The following is a 20,642-nucleotide window of genomic DNA, read 5'->3' as shown; positions in this document are numbered from 1 at the left end:
AGAGCCGCATCTCCAGATACCGCTCCAGTTCAGCCCAGCGTGCTCGAAGACAGCGGCAGGCTCTTTCTCAGCAAGCAGCAGAGGGAGTTTTGGTGGGCGGTGAAGAAGGCAGTGCAGGGGCAGGCCTCAGGGAGCAGGGCCAGGGAGAGGGAGCTCCAAACTGTGGGAATCTCCTGGATGGAGAACTATGTGGAGCCGGCTCTTCAGGGATGGGTAGTAAAACTAATGTCAGATACCCAAAAACCAAAAAGGTGAGTTCATCTTACACTGTAAATCCTACACAGGGTAATTGTCATGTTTTTCTTGCCATAAGTCATGAGAACTGCGGTGTTGTACACGTAATACAATTCATTCATTCATTTTCTCCAAATGCATGTTCTGTGTAGGGTTGTAGTGATGCTGGATCCAATCCCAATGTCTCGGGATTTAGGCAGGGAAACACTATAGCACTGTTTTTGCCTGGCAAATTTTTAACGCAGTATAATAAGATGAGCCAGAGTGCAAGTACTTTTTTAATACTGCTGATTAATGTCGGCATTAAATGTAAGTTGCGATTGATTTTTAGGGCGGGATTTAAATTTTGTCCATCGTTAATTGGTTAGATTGTTGTCATTTGCAATTGCTGCGATCTCATGCACCGGTGTACATGTAATCAGAGAAGAGATGTCATTGCAAGAGGGGAATTTTACGTGAATTAAAAAAATAAATTAATGGATAAATTTATTAAAAAACACTGCAATATACAAAAAAAAAAAGAGAAGAACTGTCAGAATTGGCATAAAAATGGAAGTTGTCTTTTTTTCCCCCGTTGTGATGTACTGTATGTCCGAGTGAAGCGACTTTTCAAACAAGAAAAAATGTAGCTCTGGATTTTTTCCATCAGAAATTGATTGGATGTTTGGATTATCATTTGCAAACTGCTGCAATGTCATGTGAGTGACACATTTCTTGAAGGGAGCGATTGTAGCCCAGTATTGAGCCAAATGTTCACTTTATCAGAGATGTTATTGCGATGAGGAGGGCAATTTGTTTTTGATGAAAAATGGAACATAAATTAAAAATTATATGCATGGATAAATCATTTATAATTAACACTCAAATATCCCATTAAAAATATTCCTCTCTGATTTTGTGGTGACTTTTAAAACATATTTATTTATACTCTTTATATTATTTCTTTTTAACACTGTAAAGCTGCTTTGGTGCAATCTGTACTGTATAAAGCACTATATAAATATTAAGATGACTGTGGTCTGCTATGTTTCAGAGCTGTAAATGTAGTAATGTATTATTTATGTCTTTATTCTCTCTTTATAGTACTTGGTGACGGAGTGGTTAAATGACAAGGTTCCAGAGCGGATAGAGGAGTCTGTGGAATGCCCTTTACGCATCACCACTGATCCTACAGTCCTGGCCACCACCCTCAACATGCTGCCAGGACTATCTCATTCACCTCTCATCTGTACTACCCCCAAACACTATGTTCGTTTTGGTTCACCCTTTAACCCAGAAAGACGCCGGCGGCCCTGTATGATTGACCCTGCTTATGGTTCTTGCAAGAAGGTTAGAATGAGTTACTGAACAAGTAAATTAACTTAAATACATTGCTCTACAGTGCCATTCGAATTTCCCCAGAAAATTAATTTTTTGATTTCTCTAGTGTAGATTTTTGTTTTTTTAAAGATTGTAGCTAAATTGCTCAAAGACTTGGTTGTCTGACCTTAAGTTTCTATATAACAATATTTGTTATTGTTGGTACATAGCATGGCTTTGTGTATGTCTGTCTGAGCAGAGGTGGATGAAACAAGCGCTGGATGAGAGCATGTTATCTGGCCTATTAGAAGATGGAACGGAGTCCAGTTCTTCCCACAAAAGTAACACCAGCAGCACTAGCAGCTCTCAACCGTTCAAACCTGGTAATGGCTCTTACTCCACCATTTAGACAGCAGAATGTGAATTACAAGCCTTGGTATCATAGATTTGGGATTTTAATGAATGTTTTTTGATGTTGCCCTTTGTTCAGAGCGGACAGCACCATTTAAGAAGAGGAAATTGAAGTGTTCATCAGAAACGGCAGCTCCTTCTTCTGAACTCTTGTTACGACCATTGTCCCCCATCACCCCACCTCTGCCCTCTGAACTTCCCATGACACCTCTTCATTCGCTCATGACTCCCTGCTCGCTTTATTTAGGTGAAGAAGTGGAGAAGCTGAATGCTACCATGCTTTCTTACTCTCCTCTCACATCCCGACCGGCCAGCCGCTGCAATACACCTCTCCAGTTTGAGGTGAGCAATTGAACACAAACACAAAATGGAATTCTCTCTCAGTATAACGGCTTGTAGAGATTTGCTGTAGTAACAGAAAACATAATAGCTGTATATATGACTTGGTTCTTTTTCACAGAACATCTCTTCTCCTGAGGCCTCTCCTGTGCACAGATCAGAATCTCTGACTCCAGAAGTAAGTTTAAGTTATCATACACATACTTGAAAGTGTTATTGTTTGATTGTAATACACACTTCAAAAAAGGCTTATCTTACTTAGTATTTTTGTCTTGTTTCTAGTCAAAATATCTAAAAATTCTTAAATTAAGATGCATTTTACATAGATGCATACTTATTTTAAGCAAAAAGCACTTATATTTTGACTAGAAACAAGACAAAAATACTAAGATAAGCCTTTTTTTTTTACAGTGTAGCATGTTCAAGTTTGGATTGGAAGATGTGTTGATGAAGTAGTTGGACTAAAATTAAGAAGTGTTAATATTATTTGATGGGCCTGAGCTAACATTATTATTAAAAACTGTAACAAATGTGTTGGTCATTGTTAGGTAATATTAATAATTGTATTAACTCACAATAACTAATGGGACCTTATTTTAAAGTGTTACCCATCAAAATAACTTTGAGTGTTCATCAGGAAAGTTGTTCAATCTGTTTTAATGATCTCACTTTTTTTTTTTTTTCCTGTTCAGCCCTGTTTGCGACCAGACTTCACTTCACGGGTCACTGCCTTCCCTGACTTTTCCACAAGCCGGGGAAGCCCAGCTCCTATGTCAGATGACTTCTCACTTGCTGCTCCAGACTCTCTGAATGGATCTGGTGGTGGGACTCCCCGCAGCTCAGCTGTTATGTCCAGTCTGTGTGACTCTTCCTTGGTTTCGAATGCCAATGAGGCACTGGCCAGAGAACAGGCATTTAGGACAGAATTTAACCTCATTTACACCTGCTCTCCCCTCAATGCTAACCTACCCACTGGTCCAGTAAGTGACAGACACTTCCCACAATTAGAGGGAGTCTTGTCCACGGCTGACTCAGACTTAAGCACAATGTGCTGCCAGGGGCTGCTGACTGAAGCGGGGTCTAGCTCTGTGCCAAATGTCTCAATGTATCTGGACACACAGTTTGGAGGTGGATATTCAGAGCGCAGCACATCCCCCAACCCTAGCAATCCACCACAGAAGAAGAAGGCAAGTCCTACGGCCACATCCTCCATTTACAAGTTGTTTGTTTTTCCTTTAGTATGTGCAGGATGATGATAATGTATCATCCAATATATTGTTGAAATAAAAAGAATTTGTGAATTTAGTTATTAAAACACAACATAAAATTAGATAAAAGGGGACCATCTTGCACCACTACAGCTACAGGGGTAAGATGACCCACTTGGGGACACTTATCATAATTGAGGCATCTTCTTCCAAGGGTCTATTTTAACTTGTCTCTTCAAAATAAAACTTTTTTTTTTTTTTTTTTTCAATACCATCTAAATGAAATCTTTTGTTTAGATCTTATGTTTGGAAATATTCTTCTTACCCTGTTACCCTACGAATGTGCTTCTCCCTTAGCATCATCCCATCTTTACGAATGTAATTAGCAGAGGATATTTCTTGACTTGGTGTAATGTAAAGACAAAACTGCTGGATTATAAATGGAAACAGTTTATTCCAAAAGAACTATTCTAAAAGCTTGGAAAAACCCTAGGCAGTTTAATTCCTTTTTCTTGTATACATTTAAATCATGAAGGGTGGTCCTCTATCTTGCATGAAACTCTTGCTCTGTCTTTGATTTGCTCCCTGTTTCTTTCTTCCTCCTCTTCACTCTTAAAACTCTTGCAAAATCTTTCTTTCCACCCTTTTCTCAAGGCAGAGGGTCATGGTGAGTGCTGGTAGTCAGCTGGCTGGCTTGTCTGGGTACCAGGCATTAGCTGTAAGGGGCCAGTTCAAGCCAGGGCAGAACATGGTGAATATCATATAAGTGGCCTCTATCTAGAAGTGTGCATGTCCATAACATTTGCATCTCCGGATGATGTACTCCTTCATCTGTTATTGAGCAAATTGAGCAAAAAAAAAAAAAAAAAGGTTGAAAAAAACTGCTCCAGAGCCGGTTGTATTCATTCAAAGACACCAGTGCTTTCATTGTCTAATCTAAAAGCAATACTCATGGTAAATATGTCTGTATATTTGTGTGGGCTTTTCTTTGCCATTGTCTGTCTAGAATCCTAGTTTAAAAATCTTTTCTCATGGTCTGATGTTATTTTTGCAAGTTGTTCTAGCTGAAAGAAAACACTTTTTAATTTTATTAAACAGCTTTTGATTGGGATAATACGAGCATTTAATGTGGTGTTTTTCTGAATAGCAGTGTTGGGAAATAATGCATGCTGTGTCTTTCTCATACCCATTGAAGTTATAGACGATGTCATTCTACATCAAATGGTCATGCATGAGTTGCATTATGTGACCGTGAATGTTACGCTGCATGCGTGTACTAAGAAATTATACTGAAGGACAGAACTGCATGCCTATTCTTCATCCATGTGCATCTTTTAGTCACACTTATATACTTTATTTCCATGTAGGTCTCTCTGCTGGAGTACAGGGAAAGAAAGAAAGGGCCAAGGGACCCAGCACCTCACGTCACAAACCTCAGCTCCATTTGCCCTCGCACAGAGTCTCCAGGACAGCCTCGCATGCATTTTCAGCCTTCAGTCTCTCCGCACAATTCGTTCTCTCCAGAACGACAAGCTTTCCCACAGATAGAAGAGGTCAGTCCTCCCAACATCAGGTCTGGAAACCACACACAGACCACAGTGCTGGGCGGACCAGAGTCCAACCACTGGTGAGAAAAGAACACAGATTCATGCCAACCTGTCAACAGTTCTGCTCAGTGTTATCTTATTGCTTTCACACTGTTGTGGTTTTTAAGATTTTGAAATAGTTTTTAAATGTACGTTTTCAGTATTATTTTATTCTAAGTAAAAACATGAAAGCCCACACACAATATCCTTCAAGAAAAAAAATCTTCAAAAGTCTTTATTCAAAAAAATAAAAAGTGCACAGAGGAAAGACAAAATATTTTATTTTTTTCATATTGTATTGTATGTACTGAGTATATTTGTTTTTTTCTGGCCTCTGAATAAAGACTTCTGGAGAATTTTTCTTGAAGGACATTGTGTACAGGCTTTTGTGCTTTTTGTGCATGTTTACTGTGATCTAACTTTTTGGGCCTACGCACTAGAGAAATGTGATTGTGTAAACCTCAGTGTTTGGTGCTGTTGTTCACATTGCATTGTTTTTAGGTCAATTTTGTGTGCAATTTTCATTTTCATTTATGTTTATGTTTTTATTTTTGTTTTATTTAGGTTTAATATTTTTATTTCAGTTTCAGTTTTTATTTATTTCTAGTTTTTCAGGAGTTCAGTTTGTTTTTCATCAAATATTTATATTTTGTTTTATCTTTATTTCAATTAATTTAATAAACCTGCTCCTGTTAAATACTAGCTCTTCATACACATTCTCAAGGATTGCTAATGAACAGTCATCATGAATGTGACCTGCTGTGACTTTCTGTGTGTGTCTATCAGGATGGTCCCTACATCAGTTGAGCGGTTGAGGGAGGGACAGGGTGCTCTGGAGCATGTTCTGAGGGGTAATCTGAACATAGAGCGTGCCCTTAAAAGAGGAGATGCCGGAATTAATGAACAAATCAGCAGTCGTGACAAGAGCTCTGGTATGATTTTAATTTTTTATTGTGTTTGTTTTCTGTTCGATAACAGTTAAGTATGCTTTTAGCAGAAGAGTTTAACTAATTCTCTGTGTCTTGTCAGATGCTGTTGAGATGGACAGGTTTGATATTCAAAGCTCATCTCTGGCCTCTCCCTTAAAAAGTCCTTCGCTTAATCCACATCAGGTAAAAAGTTCACAATGCACAATGGACGAAAAAAAAAAAGATTTAACATGCATTTCAGAAAATGTTATGGAATTCATACACTACCAGTCAAAAGAAGTTTGGAGCAATTAAGATTTTGTGTTTTGTTTTGAAAGATATCTCATGCTAAAAAAGACTGCTGCTCAAGTATTCTATCTATCTATCTATCTATCTATCTATCTATCTATCTATCTATGTATATATATGTGTGTGTGTGTGTGTGTATATATATATATATATATATATATATATATATATATATATAGAGAGAGAGAGAGAGAGAGAGAGTGCCTTGTGAAAATATCCCTTCATTTTTTCACGTTTTGTTATGTTGCTGTATTATGTTAAAGTGCTATAAATGACTTTTTTTCCACATCAATCTACACTCCATACACCATATTGACAAAGCAAAAACAGAACTGTCACAACTTCTTAAATTTATTAAAAATAAAAAAACTGAAATAAGTACATTGCATAAGTGTTAATACCCTTAACTGAATATTTAGCTGAAGCACCTTTACAGTCTCAAGTCTTTTTTGTTTGATGCGAATAGCTCTCATACTCTGTAAGGTTGGGTGGGGGGGCAGACGCATGTTTTCAGGTTTCTCCAGAAATATTTGATGGGGTTCGACCTCAGGCTCTGGCTGGGCCACTCAAGGACATTCAGAGAGTTGTCTGTAAGCCACTCTTGCTGTGTGCATTGGGTCATTGTCTTGTTGGAAGGTGAACCTTCTGCTGAGGTTCTGAGTGCTCTGGACTAGGTTTTCATTAAGGCAGTATCTTGGTGCATTGAGCGTTCCTTCTACTCTGATGTGTCTCTCAGTTCCTGTCACTGAAAAACAGCCTGCTACCAGCACACTTTACTTTTGGGATGGTACTCTGCAAGTGATGAGCAGAGCTGGTTTCCTTCAAACATGATGCTTAGAATTAAGGATTATCAGACCAGAGAATCTTGTTTCTCAGAGTCTGATGGTCCTTTAGGTGCTTTTTCGGCAAATGCCAAGTGTGTTTTCATATGTGTCTTCACTGAGGAGAGGATTGAGTTTGGCCATACCGCCATAAAGCCCAGATTGGTGGAGTGTTGCAGTGATGTTGTCCTTCTGTAGATTTCTTCTATCTCCACATATGATCATGGAGCTCAACTAGAGTGACCATCAGGTTCTTGGTCACTAGTCTAACCAAAGCTCTTCTTCATTAGTTGCTCAGTTTGGACAGGAGGCCAGCTTGAGGAAGAGTCCTGGTTGTTTCAAACTTCTTCCATAAAAGGTAACAGAGACTACAAGCTTCTGTGAACCTTCAATGAAGCAGAATTTTTTTTCTGAACTCTTCCCCAGATGTGTGGCTTGATGCAAACCTGAGCTCTACAGACAGTTCTTTTGACCTCAGGGCTTTGTTTTTGCTATGATATGCATTATTAGCTGTTAGACCCTTTTAATAAGACGTCTGTGCTTGTCCAAATCATATCCAATAAATTGAATTGGCCACAGGTTAACTTTACTTGAAATGTAGTAACATCTACAAGCAATATGAATGCCCCTGAGGTAAATTTCAACTGTTCCATATAAGGGTGTGAATACTTATGCAATGGAATCATTTAAGTGTTTTATTTTTAATAAATTTGCAAAGATGTTAAAGATGGGGTAAGTGATTTCTGGTAGCCAAAGTTGGTATTTCAAATCACCAATACAAACACGCCCCTACCCCAAAAGGTTCTCGCCACTATTTTGATAGCTCCGTTCCACACATACGTTCACAACCCAGGCAACGATTATGGCGGAATCTGCTGTATTATTATCTGCTGTATTAAACGTATTATCTTACTTTTAGACACACTTTGGGAGCTGACGCTTGAAACAGACAGTGGAGGAGGTTTAGATGCTCCAGGCTTATAGGGTCTGGAAATGAATGTGTCTTTATCATAGCTGAAGGGAATGACAATACGATAAAACAAGCAAACATGACACACGAGGATATTCAAGCAAAAGCCAGCATATGCTAGTTGTGAAAAGCAAAACCAATGTTACTAATCTATTGAGAAGAAACAAAGCAATCTCTGTGTCCGATCGCAGGCTTTCCCACTCCTTGAGTTCTCTCCAGCGCTGGAAAGCTCATCCGAAATTTACACAGGTCTTACTTCTTGCCTTATCGTAAGCCTTCTTTAGTTCCGCAGATGTTTTTCTTCTGTTGTTTTTTGATATTTTGTTTATCCACCATCTCTATATTTCTGTCGTCGCTCGGCTTGGCAAATGTCAGTCCTGTGCATGGAGTGCTCTCTCCTCTGCATCATGAGTAGACACGCTTCTTACTGCTGATTGGCTACAAGTTTGTTTTAGTACTCAAAGTTTTCTAAATCATTTTTGAAAAATTACATAGGCCACCTTTAAAACTTTTTTTTTTTTTTTTTTTTTTGCATTATGGTGTATAGAGTGTAGATTAATGTGGAAAAAAGTAATTTAAAGCAGTTTAACATAAGGCAGCAACATAACAAAACATGAAAAAAAAGAAGGGTATGAATGCTTTCACAAGGCACTCTGTGTGGGTGTGGGTGTGTGTATATGTGTGTATGTATGTATGTATGTATGTATGTGTATATATATATATATATTTTATTACATAAATATATATACAAAATATATATATATATATATATATATACACATTCCAATATGCTGATCTGGTGCTCAAGAAAATTTATTATTATTATTATTATATATGCTGAAAATAGTTGTCCTGTTTAATAGTTTTTATGGAAACTGTACATCCAGCAGATGCTGCCTCTCCAGCCAGAATCCCATCAGCATTTGGAAAGCCCAGCCTACGACCAGCAGAGCTCCTCCTCTCCATTCTGTCCATCTGTAAGCCCCTCCCCTCCTAACTGCAGCTCTGGGGGGCCAGGTTACTATCCTTCAAAGCTGCCCACACACAGCCCACTCACCCAAGAAAGCCCGTCCTCTTCTACAGTATCTATCTCCTCAGTGGACTCAACAATGTGTGCGCCACATCCTCACAGCAGCAGTGGAGGTGGAATGGACACCTCAAGCCTTAAAGCTAAACTGTTGGATAGCTCCCTGTCTGCTGCTCTCTCTCTCCCCACTAGAGGCCACCTTAAAATGGACAGCACTGCAGTACCACACACACAAGGTGCTCATGGCTCCAGATTGGCTCAGTCATCCAGAGTCCACAGCCAGAGAACAGACAGACCCAGTCAGGCTAACTCGAGACATGTCACAGCGTCTGGAGCACAGCACTATCCACAACGAAATTTACAGGGTTCAGGGGTATGGACACAGTCGAGGACCTTTTAGGACCCAGAGTGTGCATGTATATGTCTGTGCGCATGTGTGTGTGTGTGTGTGTGTGTGTGTGTGTGTGTGTGTGTGTGTCAAAAAGAGAAGTGTGTGACATCCTCCTTTTACCTGTGGAGAAGCTATAAGTTGTTAGAGTGAATTGATGTATTGAGTTCTGTATGGATGGTATATTTTTGTCATTACTTTCCCCAGTTCCTTTTATCTTTTTCCAGAAACTGAATTTCTGCAGTTACATGTAACTTAGTGTGGACTTCATAACAATCAAATCAATGGAACATTAAAATAACTAGTTTGGAGTATATAACCAGATTTAAATGTATTTTGAAAATTCACCCAGATGCTACAATGATGTGCTCACACTGAAGTGCAAGTATTCAGGAGTAAGAGGAAAATTACTTGACCACCAGTGGTGAAACAAAACTGTTTCTCTAAAAGTAGGGTTCTCATGTTTAAGACTTATCTAAGAAAAAGTGATCATGCTGATCTTAGATGAGTTTGTCAACTTTTTATGTATAATGAATGATATGATGACTGTATGATGGCACTCTTACTTTAAGATGCTTTGCACGCTTGACTCAGAGTGCATTCTCCTGTTTTGTTTTATCAGGTGTTGTCATCAGAACAGTTGTGTAGTTTGTTCATGAATGGCACGCTTGGCTCAGAGCAAAGTGTTTTTGAATGCACATGAAAGCAATTCTTAGTGAACAGTGAGTTATTTTCTCACTCTGAATCATTCCAGTGTCGTTAGGGTCCGATGGGCCTCTAGCCTGTTGAATTCTCCTGTTAGTGTCATAAAATCACTATTCACTTGATATATAATACTTGACAAGCAGATCTTATGGTGCTTCAGTTGGTCCAGTTGAATTGTTTATTTTGTTTCCCAGTGTGATCACGGTTGCCTCTTAAGGTAAAAACATGCAATTGTAAGTTCAAACTTTGTTTTTTAACTTGTTTCCAATGATTGTTAAAGACCCTCTCTGTGACTAGCAAAAGCGTAGGACTTTGCCGAAAAGAATTTGCAGAAATGTTTTTGTTTATACGCCGTTAAAAAGATATGTACCCTCCCAAGCCCTTTAATCCTAAATGTATACTTCATTTATCTCACTTCATTCTCTTCATTTGATTTTCTCTCCTTGACCAGTCCTTGCATTCCAGACACCATTTTATAAAGGAAAGAAATGCTATGGCCAAATGGTTTGACCAGTAAAAAACACAAAGCAAGTGTGCTGCTGCTGTGGTCTCTTAAATGTGTTTCCCCCCTTTTTAAATTACATGAAGCTGCTCACAGGACAGCCTTTTTAATAGAATATGCATAGTGCTGTACCTCCCTTGGATAATAACTTTCTTAAACAGTAAGTTTACCAAGTCATGTGCCATGATGACCACAGTAGTGGGATATTTAAACCCCACTTCAAACAAAACCGATGCCCCTGTTGCATTTAGAGAATCAAAGTTGTCTGCTTGGTGGATTATTCTAGCATGGTCCAACAGTAGAAAAGATTAAGTCTTACATTACATTGACAAATTGACAAAAAAAAACACGAGTTCAACTCTTAAATGTAAAAAACCTTAGCTCACTGGTTTATATGAATGTCTCTTGAAAAGGGAAAAAAAAAAAGACTATGCGATCTGAAATTTACCAGCACCTTTACATGATCATGTGTACTGGGTGAAGTGTTATTCTGTTCTCAGAGAAATATAGTACACCGAATTTGCTGCATGATATTTCTTTTGTTTCATTCTAACAGTCTAGAGTTGGGTTTATGGGATAAGGTTTTGGTTGAGACTCACTTCTTTTTAACCCTACAAACATTTGGCACTTTTCTAGTATCCATAGACATATTTTTGTTGTATTTTTTAATTTTTTACCTAATTTGAACCCTTCCCCTTTTCATGACATAAGATGCATCACATTTTGCTTTTTAAATAAAATGTTTGTGAACATTTTTAAAACTAGTTTTAGCATTTGCTGAACATTGGTTGCATGGAAAGAGAGCTCAGAGTGAGTGGTAACAATGGTTTGTTTCCATTTATCCATTCATATAAAACCCTATGGAGTAAGCGCAAAATAAGGTCTATGGTAGGCCTTAAAAAAAATTGAAAAATCCGGCCTCATTGTACTCATTACCCTTTTTAACTGGCTATTAAGATGTGAATTTGGGCAATCCTATCACAAGTGTACAATGCTCAATACAAGTCTAAATGATGTCCAAAAATAGTCAGTTTGTCTACATTCATTTAAAGGTGGTAGAAAACGCATGTGACCACATGGCAATCATACTAAAAATGCTGATGTAGTCAAATGTGTTTGACCAGCAGTAAATGACCACTTACACAAAACAGGGGCATAAACTTTGTTGGTTACATGCAGAATGAACAGATTAGTTGAAAAACTAGAGAAGCATATAGCCTAAATATACATAAGACTTCACAGAACTAATTCACTATGTTTGCTATCAACATGCATTGACAGTTCATGCATATCTGAAGTTGAATACAGGTAGTTTGCTAAAATAACTGACTGAGCTGCATGCTACTAACAAGTTTTGACATTTGAGACAGACAGAGGTAAAGGAATATAATTCAAGATTGGTTATTGAGCTCAAATACAAAAGCTTATATAAGTAGTTTCATTTGTGACCTCTAGAAGGCACTGTCACAAAGCTGAAGAGATACACTCAGAACAAGGTGTTAATGACACCTACCCAAGGAGGCCAGGGCCTGTCCTTATACCCACACTTACAGTCTCTGCACTCGACCACTTAGTTGTCATGTTTTCTGTATTTGGCTTGCGTGTTTAAGTGGGCGTGAAGGCCACAAGTGTGTGTAGAACTTTGGATTACCGCACTTAGTGTTGTGAAGATGCAAGTAAACATTTTACAGGAATCATTTTGGTTCTCAATACTTTGCACTTTAAAATAAACTCGAAATAAAACAGTTGCAAGTGTTTTACAAAATGCACATACTCATCTCTGCACCAATAAAATGTATAACATTATATAATACTACCAAATGATATGGAAAATCAAAGTAATTTAACTTACTGAAAAGTTTTCCTTGGATTATAAAGATCTCAGGAGATGTGAGTTGAACATGATAAATGATTGGAGACGCTTAGCCTGAAATACCTCTTTATAATAATGTGGATTTAGGGTGCGTTAAGGGTACTGAGCTTTGACATTTCTCCTACCTTGGATAGTCTTGTACACTTACCTGTGATGTGCGTGCATTCTCAAGTGGCAAAGACTACAAATGTGGGTTTGGTTGTTTATCATAGACTGCATCTGAAATCCCATAATTTAAGTGATAAGAGTAAGTATTTAAGAGATAAGAGTAGTATGTCCGAATTCACAGTATTCATCAAACAGCAGGTGAAAAGTATTTAGAAAAAATGACTTCCAGTGAGATTCTGAAGTGTGCTTTTGATTGACACTTTACTGTCTCACAACTTCTCTTGCAGAGGATTTGTGAAAGGCAGTAAAGTGACTCAATTGAGGTTGATAGATCACATGACACGGACATCGTGCCACATGGTACAATCAGATTACATTTGTACTACACAAATTTATACTATATAGAGTGCACTTTTCTTAACAGTCGCAAAGTAATTACCTACTCAAACGAACTGCCTACTCTGACCTCTTTCGGTCCAGGATAATGGGGTCAATCTCATTGGAGGAGCATTGGTATTCTGGTGGCACTCACCTGTTTCTCAAACCCTTCCTGTCAGAATTACTCAAAATGTACTCTCAGGGTATTTCTAGTAAATAGCCATAGAAGAATACCAACCCTTTATGCTGGTATAGAATGCTTTTTACAGGTTCCATCAAGAAGAATGCTTTGAAAGTACTGTTTACAACTTTAATTGTGCTATAAAAAAATAACAACATTGGTACAAGATGAAGTCTGGTATTATCATTTATTTATTTATTATTATTATTATTTTTTAATTAATTACAATTTTAAAATGTAAAGACACATAAAAAAGAATATCAAGTGTACCTGTCTTGTGAAGAGTTTGTTGACAGGATGGTTGAGCTGCCAGGAGTCAAGTGTGAGGTGGCTTAGAAAGATCCCCCCTCGAAACAAAACAAAAAACAAAAACAAAACAAGAACCATTTCAACAGAAAAGGAGAAGGGTATGGTTCTAAATAGAACAATTAATATTGTATTTTTCTACAGTCTTAATTGGCTCCAGTTTCTAATTAACATGCAACATCAGAATTGACAAAATTCTTGTTGGTTTGATGCTTTCACTTAATTGCTTGCTTTCTTAAATTATTAATAGCATTTTAATATATAACAGCCACAAGTGTCAAAGTTAGAACAAGAATATAACAGTGTATTGTTTCAAAATTCTTTCATCATGATATTGAACATTTGTAATAAAGAATTATAAATCAAGAATTAGCATTAGGTTCATTATATTTATTATTAGTATTTGAAATTTCAAAACCTCTTTTTGACATACAGTATTTCACATCAGTAATGAGTGTTATGAGTTCAGTTAGTGAAATTTGGAAAATAATAATAATAATAATAATAATAATGTCAAAGTAGCAGTTTAATTTTGGTTTATATTTCATTGAATTCTTTTTATCAAAATATTATTTTGTAAATGGCTTCATGTGAATTATACATTTTGCAATCGATGTATGACAGATTGTTTAATGTATGACAAATTAAAAATAGCAAAAACAGGAAACATATCAATACTTGGTGTACTGGAACACAATATGTATCATTTTGTGACCCAGCGTCACATTTTTGGATTTATGGTGAAGCCAACTTCAATGACTAATTATTACTCCCAGGGTGGAGGTGTTTCTCTCTGTAGCACAGCTTGCTACACCTGGCAGTAGCAAAGATGCTGTTTATTGCCTGCTGATATGTTGGCACCTATTCTGGCCATGGCCCATCCTGTCTGTGTTGGTCAGTGCCCAGCCTTTTTCTTTCATCACCCTCGCTCTTTTGATCTAGACCTTCATTCTCCTGGTGCTGTTAATCAGCGCAACAGGAAGTGGCTTTCTGCCGACAATTGCTAGGCTGGACACACAGACAACATTTTTTCATAATTGTTATGTAATGTGCAAGCAGGCTTCCAGCATATTTTTCTTGTTCAGATACAGCTAAATATAGCACACAAACACACACTCAAATTCATACTCAGTCAAAACAACTGAGGTGTGTGAACATTTCGTCTATTTTATTTTTTATTTATTTATTTATTTATTTTTAAATGGAAAGTTATTGTGTTATTTTGTGGATTTTAGATGGCCATTTTACCCACATAATATTTTTGGGAGGTTGTATTTTAGGTTGTTCAGCCATCAATTTGAGATTTTTTTTTTTCTGATCTGAAGCACTGATCATGAATATTTCCAGTTTCCAAAAGCATGCATATCATGCTTGTCTACTCTGCTTGACACCAATTTTTTTATTATTATATTTTTTTTTTTCGTATACCTGAGTACAATTTGTACCTTCCCCCAAAATAAACCCATAACATGGTATTCAATGTTTTTTTTGTTTTTTTTTATAAATTTTAAGCAACAACACCAACAATGTTTCAGTGATGGTGACGATGTCAAGTTATGTTACACTCCTCTATGACTTGCAGAAATATTTTTATACACGTTTGTTTAATTTAGAGATTACAGCATTCCAGAAAGATCAGAGGGGGGAAAACATTTACAACTAGAGCAAAAAGCAATAAACTTCAAAAGAGAGGCATTAAACACGTGAAGCACAAGAAAAGACAATGTGAACTTCAGAAATCAACCATGTCATGTCTTTCCACAGTAGTCTTGTTCTTTAATTTTGGCACGTTTTTTTTTTTTTTTTTTTTTTTATATATATTTTTAAATGGTAAATCAATAAAAAAAAGTGTTGCAAGACAGAAGAGAAAGTAAAACTTGAAAATAAATGAAACACTACTAAGCCTTCAGTAACATGGGCCTATCAACACTTGTTTTTAAACTTAAATGTTAATGACTGGATGTTGGATGACAATGTTGTTTCACATGAGATTAACTGAACGGATGTTGTGTGGTAATGAAGATAACAACTAAGACCAACACGTAAATATTAAATTAGTTTTACATGATCTGAATACTGGCAGTCCAGTACATTTCTCTCAAAACTTTCTTTCTACATCTACAATGTGCCAAGATGAAAATGTTGCATAAATCAATTAATAATAATAATAATAATAATAATAATAATAATAATAATAATAAAAAAAGCTGGGTAATGGTTATGGAAATGTTTGATGGATTTTAACAACCCATCATACATAGTGCAAGGTGGATGGTCTGGAATTGCAACATATTATTTTGAATTAATTAAAGTTGCTATGCCGTAACAATTGCTAAGTGCAGGCTACAGGCATTAGGAAAAATAATTTAAACAGTTTTGAGAAGAAATTATATCCAGTACTACAGAAATACACTACCCCTGAGGTGGTCAAATTTTCAAAAATAACTAGTTGTCATTGGGGGTACTGTTTGTGTATGCATGTCTATGAGTTGTGTTTTCCTATCACATAAAGGTTGACCAGCACAGTGCACCCAGGTTGAAATAAATACCTTTTGTTTGTAGTTTTACAGGCTTTGTATGATGTACTGTACAGTATGAAATGTGAATAATGAATGATGCATACAGAAATACACTACCAAGTTTGGCAAAACCAAGACATTTTTATGTTTTTTGAAAGAAATGACTCCTTCTGTTTACCAAGCATTACGCATTTAATTAATCAAAACAAAATGCAATTATTATTACTGTTTGAAATAACTGGTTTGTTTTTGGACATTTTAAAATTAAATTTTAACAGTGATGACAAAGTGCTATTTTCAGAAGCTATTGCTCCAGTCTATTAAGAAAACCTTTTGTTATACAGTCTTTAAGAATTCATTTGAATGTGCATGTTTTGTACTCGAGAAACCTTTGTATTATTAGCACAAATAATTTTGCAGCTAATGACGCTGCAGGTAATTATTGGGTTTAAAAAACACATTTTTTATTTTTTTTTAGAAACATCGGTCTGTCGATTTTTTGAGAAAGTAAACTGGATCTAACTACCACACGGAGAGAAGTGGACAGCCCAGATGTACAACTCGTCTCTAGTTTGAGGAACAGACACCTCACTGCTGCTCAGCTAGAAGCTTTAATGAACAGTACACATTAAAGTCCAGCTTCCACAGTGAAGAAAAGGTGCTGTCGGGCTTTATGCAGAGTTTCAAAAATGACTCTGGCAGAAGAAAGTGCTTAAATGGGCAAGAGAACATAAAGAATGGATTGTAAATTATTGAGATTATTATTATTTTTTTTAAAAAGGTATTACAGATGGATGAATTTAAGTTTCTAGTGTTAAACTGAGGTTCATGGGAAGTGCCAAAACAAGCCAAAACACTTATGGGAAGTGCTGCAGAAAGCAGGAGAATGTTTTAATAAGCTGCTGAATACTGAATGCTGAGCATATAAGACTCTTTGATGAACAGAGTTTGAATAAAGCAGCATTTATAATACAGCTTTTGTAACATTGTAAATGTTTTTACAGTCATTTCTGATTAATTTGATGCATCCAAGGTGAATAAAAGTCTCAAGTTCTTTAAACAAGCAAACAAAAAATGTCTTAGCATTTCCTAACCTTTTAACAGTAGTGTAGTTGAATGATGGGATGCAGGGAGTTTATGCAGAAGCTGCATTTTAAGATTATGGAATAGAAACCCATTAGTCTCAAAGTCCAATGCAGACTATTCTTCCTGCTCCTCATACCCCCACTCTCCGTCTGATCTCAGCATTCATCTCTAGCTTGTCTCCCAGTGGCGCATATCAAGAAAATAGAGTAGGAGGGGTTCAAGGCTGAGGTAGATGGGGAGCAGCAAAGCAGTCTTTATCTAAAGATGAGAAGGGTTTAAGCACCATGGAGTACATCACATTTTATTTTATTTTCAGATCTCGAGTTCTTCTTATGTCATCTCCAAAATCCGCCACTCAAGGGGCCACAGACTACCAGACCTACCCCCAACAGGGTTTTCCTCTTGAGATGATCCTAACTGGTGTTGTCCAGTATACATTGCAGGTCTGTGTTAGTTCTTGCCACTTAGCAGAAATCATGCCATTACAAGATTGTTTAACACAAAGTGGAGGGAGATGTTGGTAAAACACAACTAAAACCTGCGACCAATACTGATTTTGCACAAATTCAGATTCCATTTGAATGGTGCACTATGAAATGTATAACAAAATATCAATGTCTTATTTGCAGTTGGGACTGTTGATATCATCATTACGAGAATCGGTTGTTGCATTTTGCATATGAAGTCACATCAGTCCATTGAATGCATGGTGAGTTTATGCTGAGAAACTGTGTGAATAATTGTGCTACACATCTTCCTTGGAAACATATAGGTAGTCATTTTCATGACTGTGTACCAAGTGTCAGTAGCGACCTAGATGTGTTACGGTTAACTTTGTGCTGCTCTACTATGCTCTAATGTGGGAGATGGCAGATAAGAACACGTTGGGCCTGAGTAAAATGCAGCATGCAGGGCTTTTCCTCGAGACAAATGATTAATGAAAACAACGAAAGAAAAAATCACCTTGGTCTAATGACCACAAAGAGCTGCAGAAAATGACCAATTATGAAAGGAATGTAACAGAGTCCGAAGAATGTTCACGTGCTAATCCCTATTGATACATCTATCTCACTCTCTCTAAAAGGTTCAATGAAAAAGGAAATATCAAGAGAGGGGGTGTCTGTAAAAAAAATAAAAAATAATAAAAATAATAATAATTAAGAAGAGATTTGCATGATTTCTGTGGGATAGTGGTGTATTTAACTGTTGTTAGTCTTTTCTGCTGCAGTCATAGAGTGATTATTGGTACCTTCAGGTGAACTGAAAGATAAAATAATAAATCTGTTAAATGCACTCCAGTTTGTAGAAGGAATATGATGTGGGTGAATTAATGCTTAATGGCTGTACCCTGTATCCATATAAATATAAAATTTACAAATTAACTATTTAATTCATCATTTAACTCTGATTGCTGACCACATGTACAAAGAGGGGAATTCAAAATTTGTCAGAAAAAGATGGTCTTCAAAATTACATCTTGTGCTGTACAAAATTTTTCTTTTCTTTTTTTTTTTTTCCTTTTTTTTGTTTTATTTAAATTTTTGGCTTGATGTTTCTCCTTTTCATCTGCTTGTCCAGAGTAGCACCCAATCTCTTGTACATATGCTTTGATTCATTACATTTTCTTAAAGCTAGAAATATGTTCCCCATTTTAGATAAAATATGAAAGTCTGAACATAATATCGCTGTTGCAAGCATAATCATGACTATCATCATAATTGTCATCAAAGCATTATTAAATAACAGTAGTAATATGTGTAACTTGTTACTTTCCCAGAGTTGTTGGTTTATGTAAAGCTGATCTTTTCTTCTTTTTATTGGTTTTAAATTCTCATGGTTTTTAAATAGGTGTATGTTGAATATGTTCTTTTCTTGAAGTGTATTCCAGTCTTTTTCTATATTACAAAGAGCTGAACTAGCAGCATCCTGACTGAGTTTAGAGACACAGGCCTGAGGACAAGGAGAGAGGGGTGGAGGAGAAGATAAAGGAGGGAGGATGCTGTCTCCTCACGGAAACCGCTGGACACCGAATCGAAGGTCCTTCGTATCACGGATCTCAATCTAAAATAGACAATAAAGAGGGACAAAAAAAGAGAGAAAATTATTCAAAGAGCAGTCCATATACTTAATCAGAACTGACTATCATTGAAAACAAAAAAATAGTTCACCAAAAATTAAAATTGTATCATCAATTCACCCTGATGTCCTTCCAAGACTGTATGACTTTCTATCTTCCATGGAACATAAGAAAAGGTTTGATAAATATCTCAAAGCTTTTCTTTTTTTTTTGCCAACCAAATGGAAGCCCATGGTCACAAAGCAGTTTAGTTACTAACATTCTTCAAAATGTCTTCTTTTGTATTGAACAGATGTAAGTCAGTCATACAGGTTTAAAATGATTTGAAAGTGAATAAATAATGACAGGACTGTCATTTTTGGTGAAGTATTCCATTCATTTCTTAAATTAATAATTAGATTTTTCAAGTTTGACAAATCTACATACAAAATATGAAATGATTCATCAAAACCGTCATTTATTGTTTCATAAGAAAAAAAAATATTAAAGTATACATAATTAAACAAACATTACTTTGGTACAGATCACAACCCAAAATAACAATTCAAACCTCTGGAATTACTACAGCATAAAAGTAATAAGCAGCTATCAGTCAGTACTATACTCAGTAAACGATATGCATTTTTGTTTTTGGCCATATTCATTTTTAGTTGCTCAGTTGTCTGGGGACATTTAAGCAATGGGGGAATCAGGGACGGATGACAGGAGTAGTATAGCATAGCCTGGATCAGCACAGATTGACAAAGGAAGGTAAAGGTTTCATTCAGACAAATAACTCATCCTCTTACCTCCTAACCCACTTTGGTCCCTCTTTAGTGTCTGGATTTTAAAGAACATCTGAAAACCAACTATCAAACCATAACCGAAGAGACACTAAATTGTTTTGAATAAACAATGCATCTATAGCTTATAGACATATAATGTCTGTGAATGTGGTAAAATTACAGTCTGTGCTACTTAAGAACTATTTAAGAATCCTTCTTGGTCTCATGAGACAAACTTGACCATTTTAGCAAAACAAAAATTTTACCATAGTGCAGGTTCTAGTTGAACTGACCACTAGTGGCCACTAAAAACTATGACTTGTATTTCGATTTAGACAAATGAAGATTAGAGGGAGAGATTTTAGTAAATAGCAGCTTATGGTTTTCATCCCACAAATCTGTCACAGAGCTTCATAACCCTTGCAAAATAATGCATGTGTGTATGAAAAGGGGTAAATATTTTGTTGTAGACTATATTTTAGTTTTTACAGCAGTAAAAAGGAAAGCAATCTGATATTTTGTGCAGTAAGAATGGGAAAACTGGAAGCAAACATAGAACAGTGTCCATCTGGTCTGACGGTAGTTCAAACACTTGACTGCTTGGATGTATTCTAGGCTCTTGTAGTAATTCACACTGATTGCT

The 20,642-nt window shown here is 36.5% G+C and overlaps 2 protein-coding genes across 6 annotated transcripts in view; one reads left to right on the top strand and one right to left on the bottom strand.

Moving 5' to 3' along the window:
- Nucleotides 1–10,737, top strand: part of LOC109085225 (histone-lysine N-methyltransferase SETD5-like) — a 35,040-nt gene extending 24,303 nt beyond the window's left edge. For 2 of the 4 annotated variants that reach the window (XM_042725766.1, XM_042725764.1), the window contains exons 15-25: nt 1–251; nt 1,318–1,563; nt 1,793–1,916; nt 2,024–2,286; nt 2,405–2,461; nt 2,976–3,470; nt 4,150–4,242; nt 4,859–5,118; nt 5,864–6,009; nt 6,107–6,189; nt 8,973–10,737. The exon at nt 1–251 is cut by the window's left edge and continues 91 nt beyond it. In XM_042725766.1, the coding sequence (XP_042581700.1) occupies nt 1–251; nt 1,318–1,563; nt 1,793–1,916; nt 2,024–2,286; nt 2,405–2,461; nt 2,976–3,470; nt 4,150–4,242; nt 4,859–5,118; nt 5,864–6,009; nt 6,107–6,189; nt 8,973–9,512 (2,558 nt within the window). In that variant the 3' untranslated portion in view covers nt 9,513–10,737. The remainder of the gene's footprint in view (nt 252–1,317; nt 1,564–1,792; nt 1,917–2,023; nt 2,287–2,404; nt 2,462–2,975; nt 3,471–4,149; nt 4,243–4,858; nt 5,119–5,863; nt 6,010–6,106; nt 6,190–8,972) is intronic. The other 2 variants (XM_042725765.1, XM_042725767.1) reach the window with 2 other exon arrangements.
- Nucleotides 10,738–15,061: 4,324 nt separating this feature from the next.
- LOC109061813 (LHFPL tetraspan subfamily member 4 protein-like) overlaps nt 15,062–20,642 on the bottom strand; it is an 80,494-nt gene continuing 74,913 nt past the window's right edge. For both annotated transcript variants that reach the window (XM_042725762.1, XM_042725763.1), the window contains one exon: nt 15,062–19,219. In XM_042725762.1, the coding sequence (XP_042581696.1) occupies nt 19,166–19,219 (54 nt within the window). In that variant the 3' untranslated portion in view covers nt 15,062–19,165. The remainder of the gene's footprint in view (nt 19,220–20,642) is intronic.

The sequence above is a fragment of the Cyprinus carpio genome, chromosome B6, assembly GCF_018340385.1.
Source record: "Cyprinus carpio isolate SPL01 chromosome B6, ASM1834038v1, whole genome shotgun sequence".
Classification (NCBI taxonomy): Eukaryota; Metazoa; Chordata; class Actinopteri; order Cypriniformes; family Cyprinidae; genus Cyprinus; species Cyprinus carpio.
This window is presented reverse-complemented; position numbering and strand designations above follow the sequence as displayed.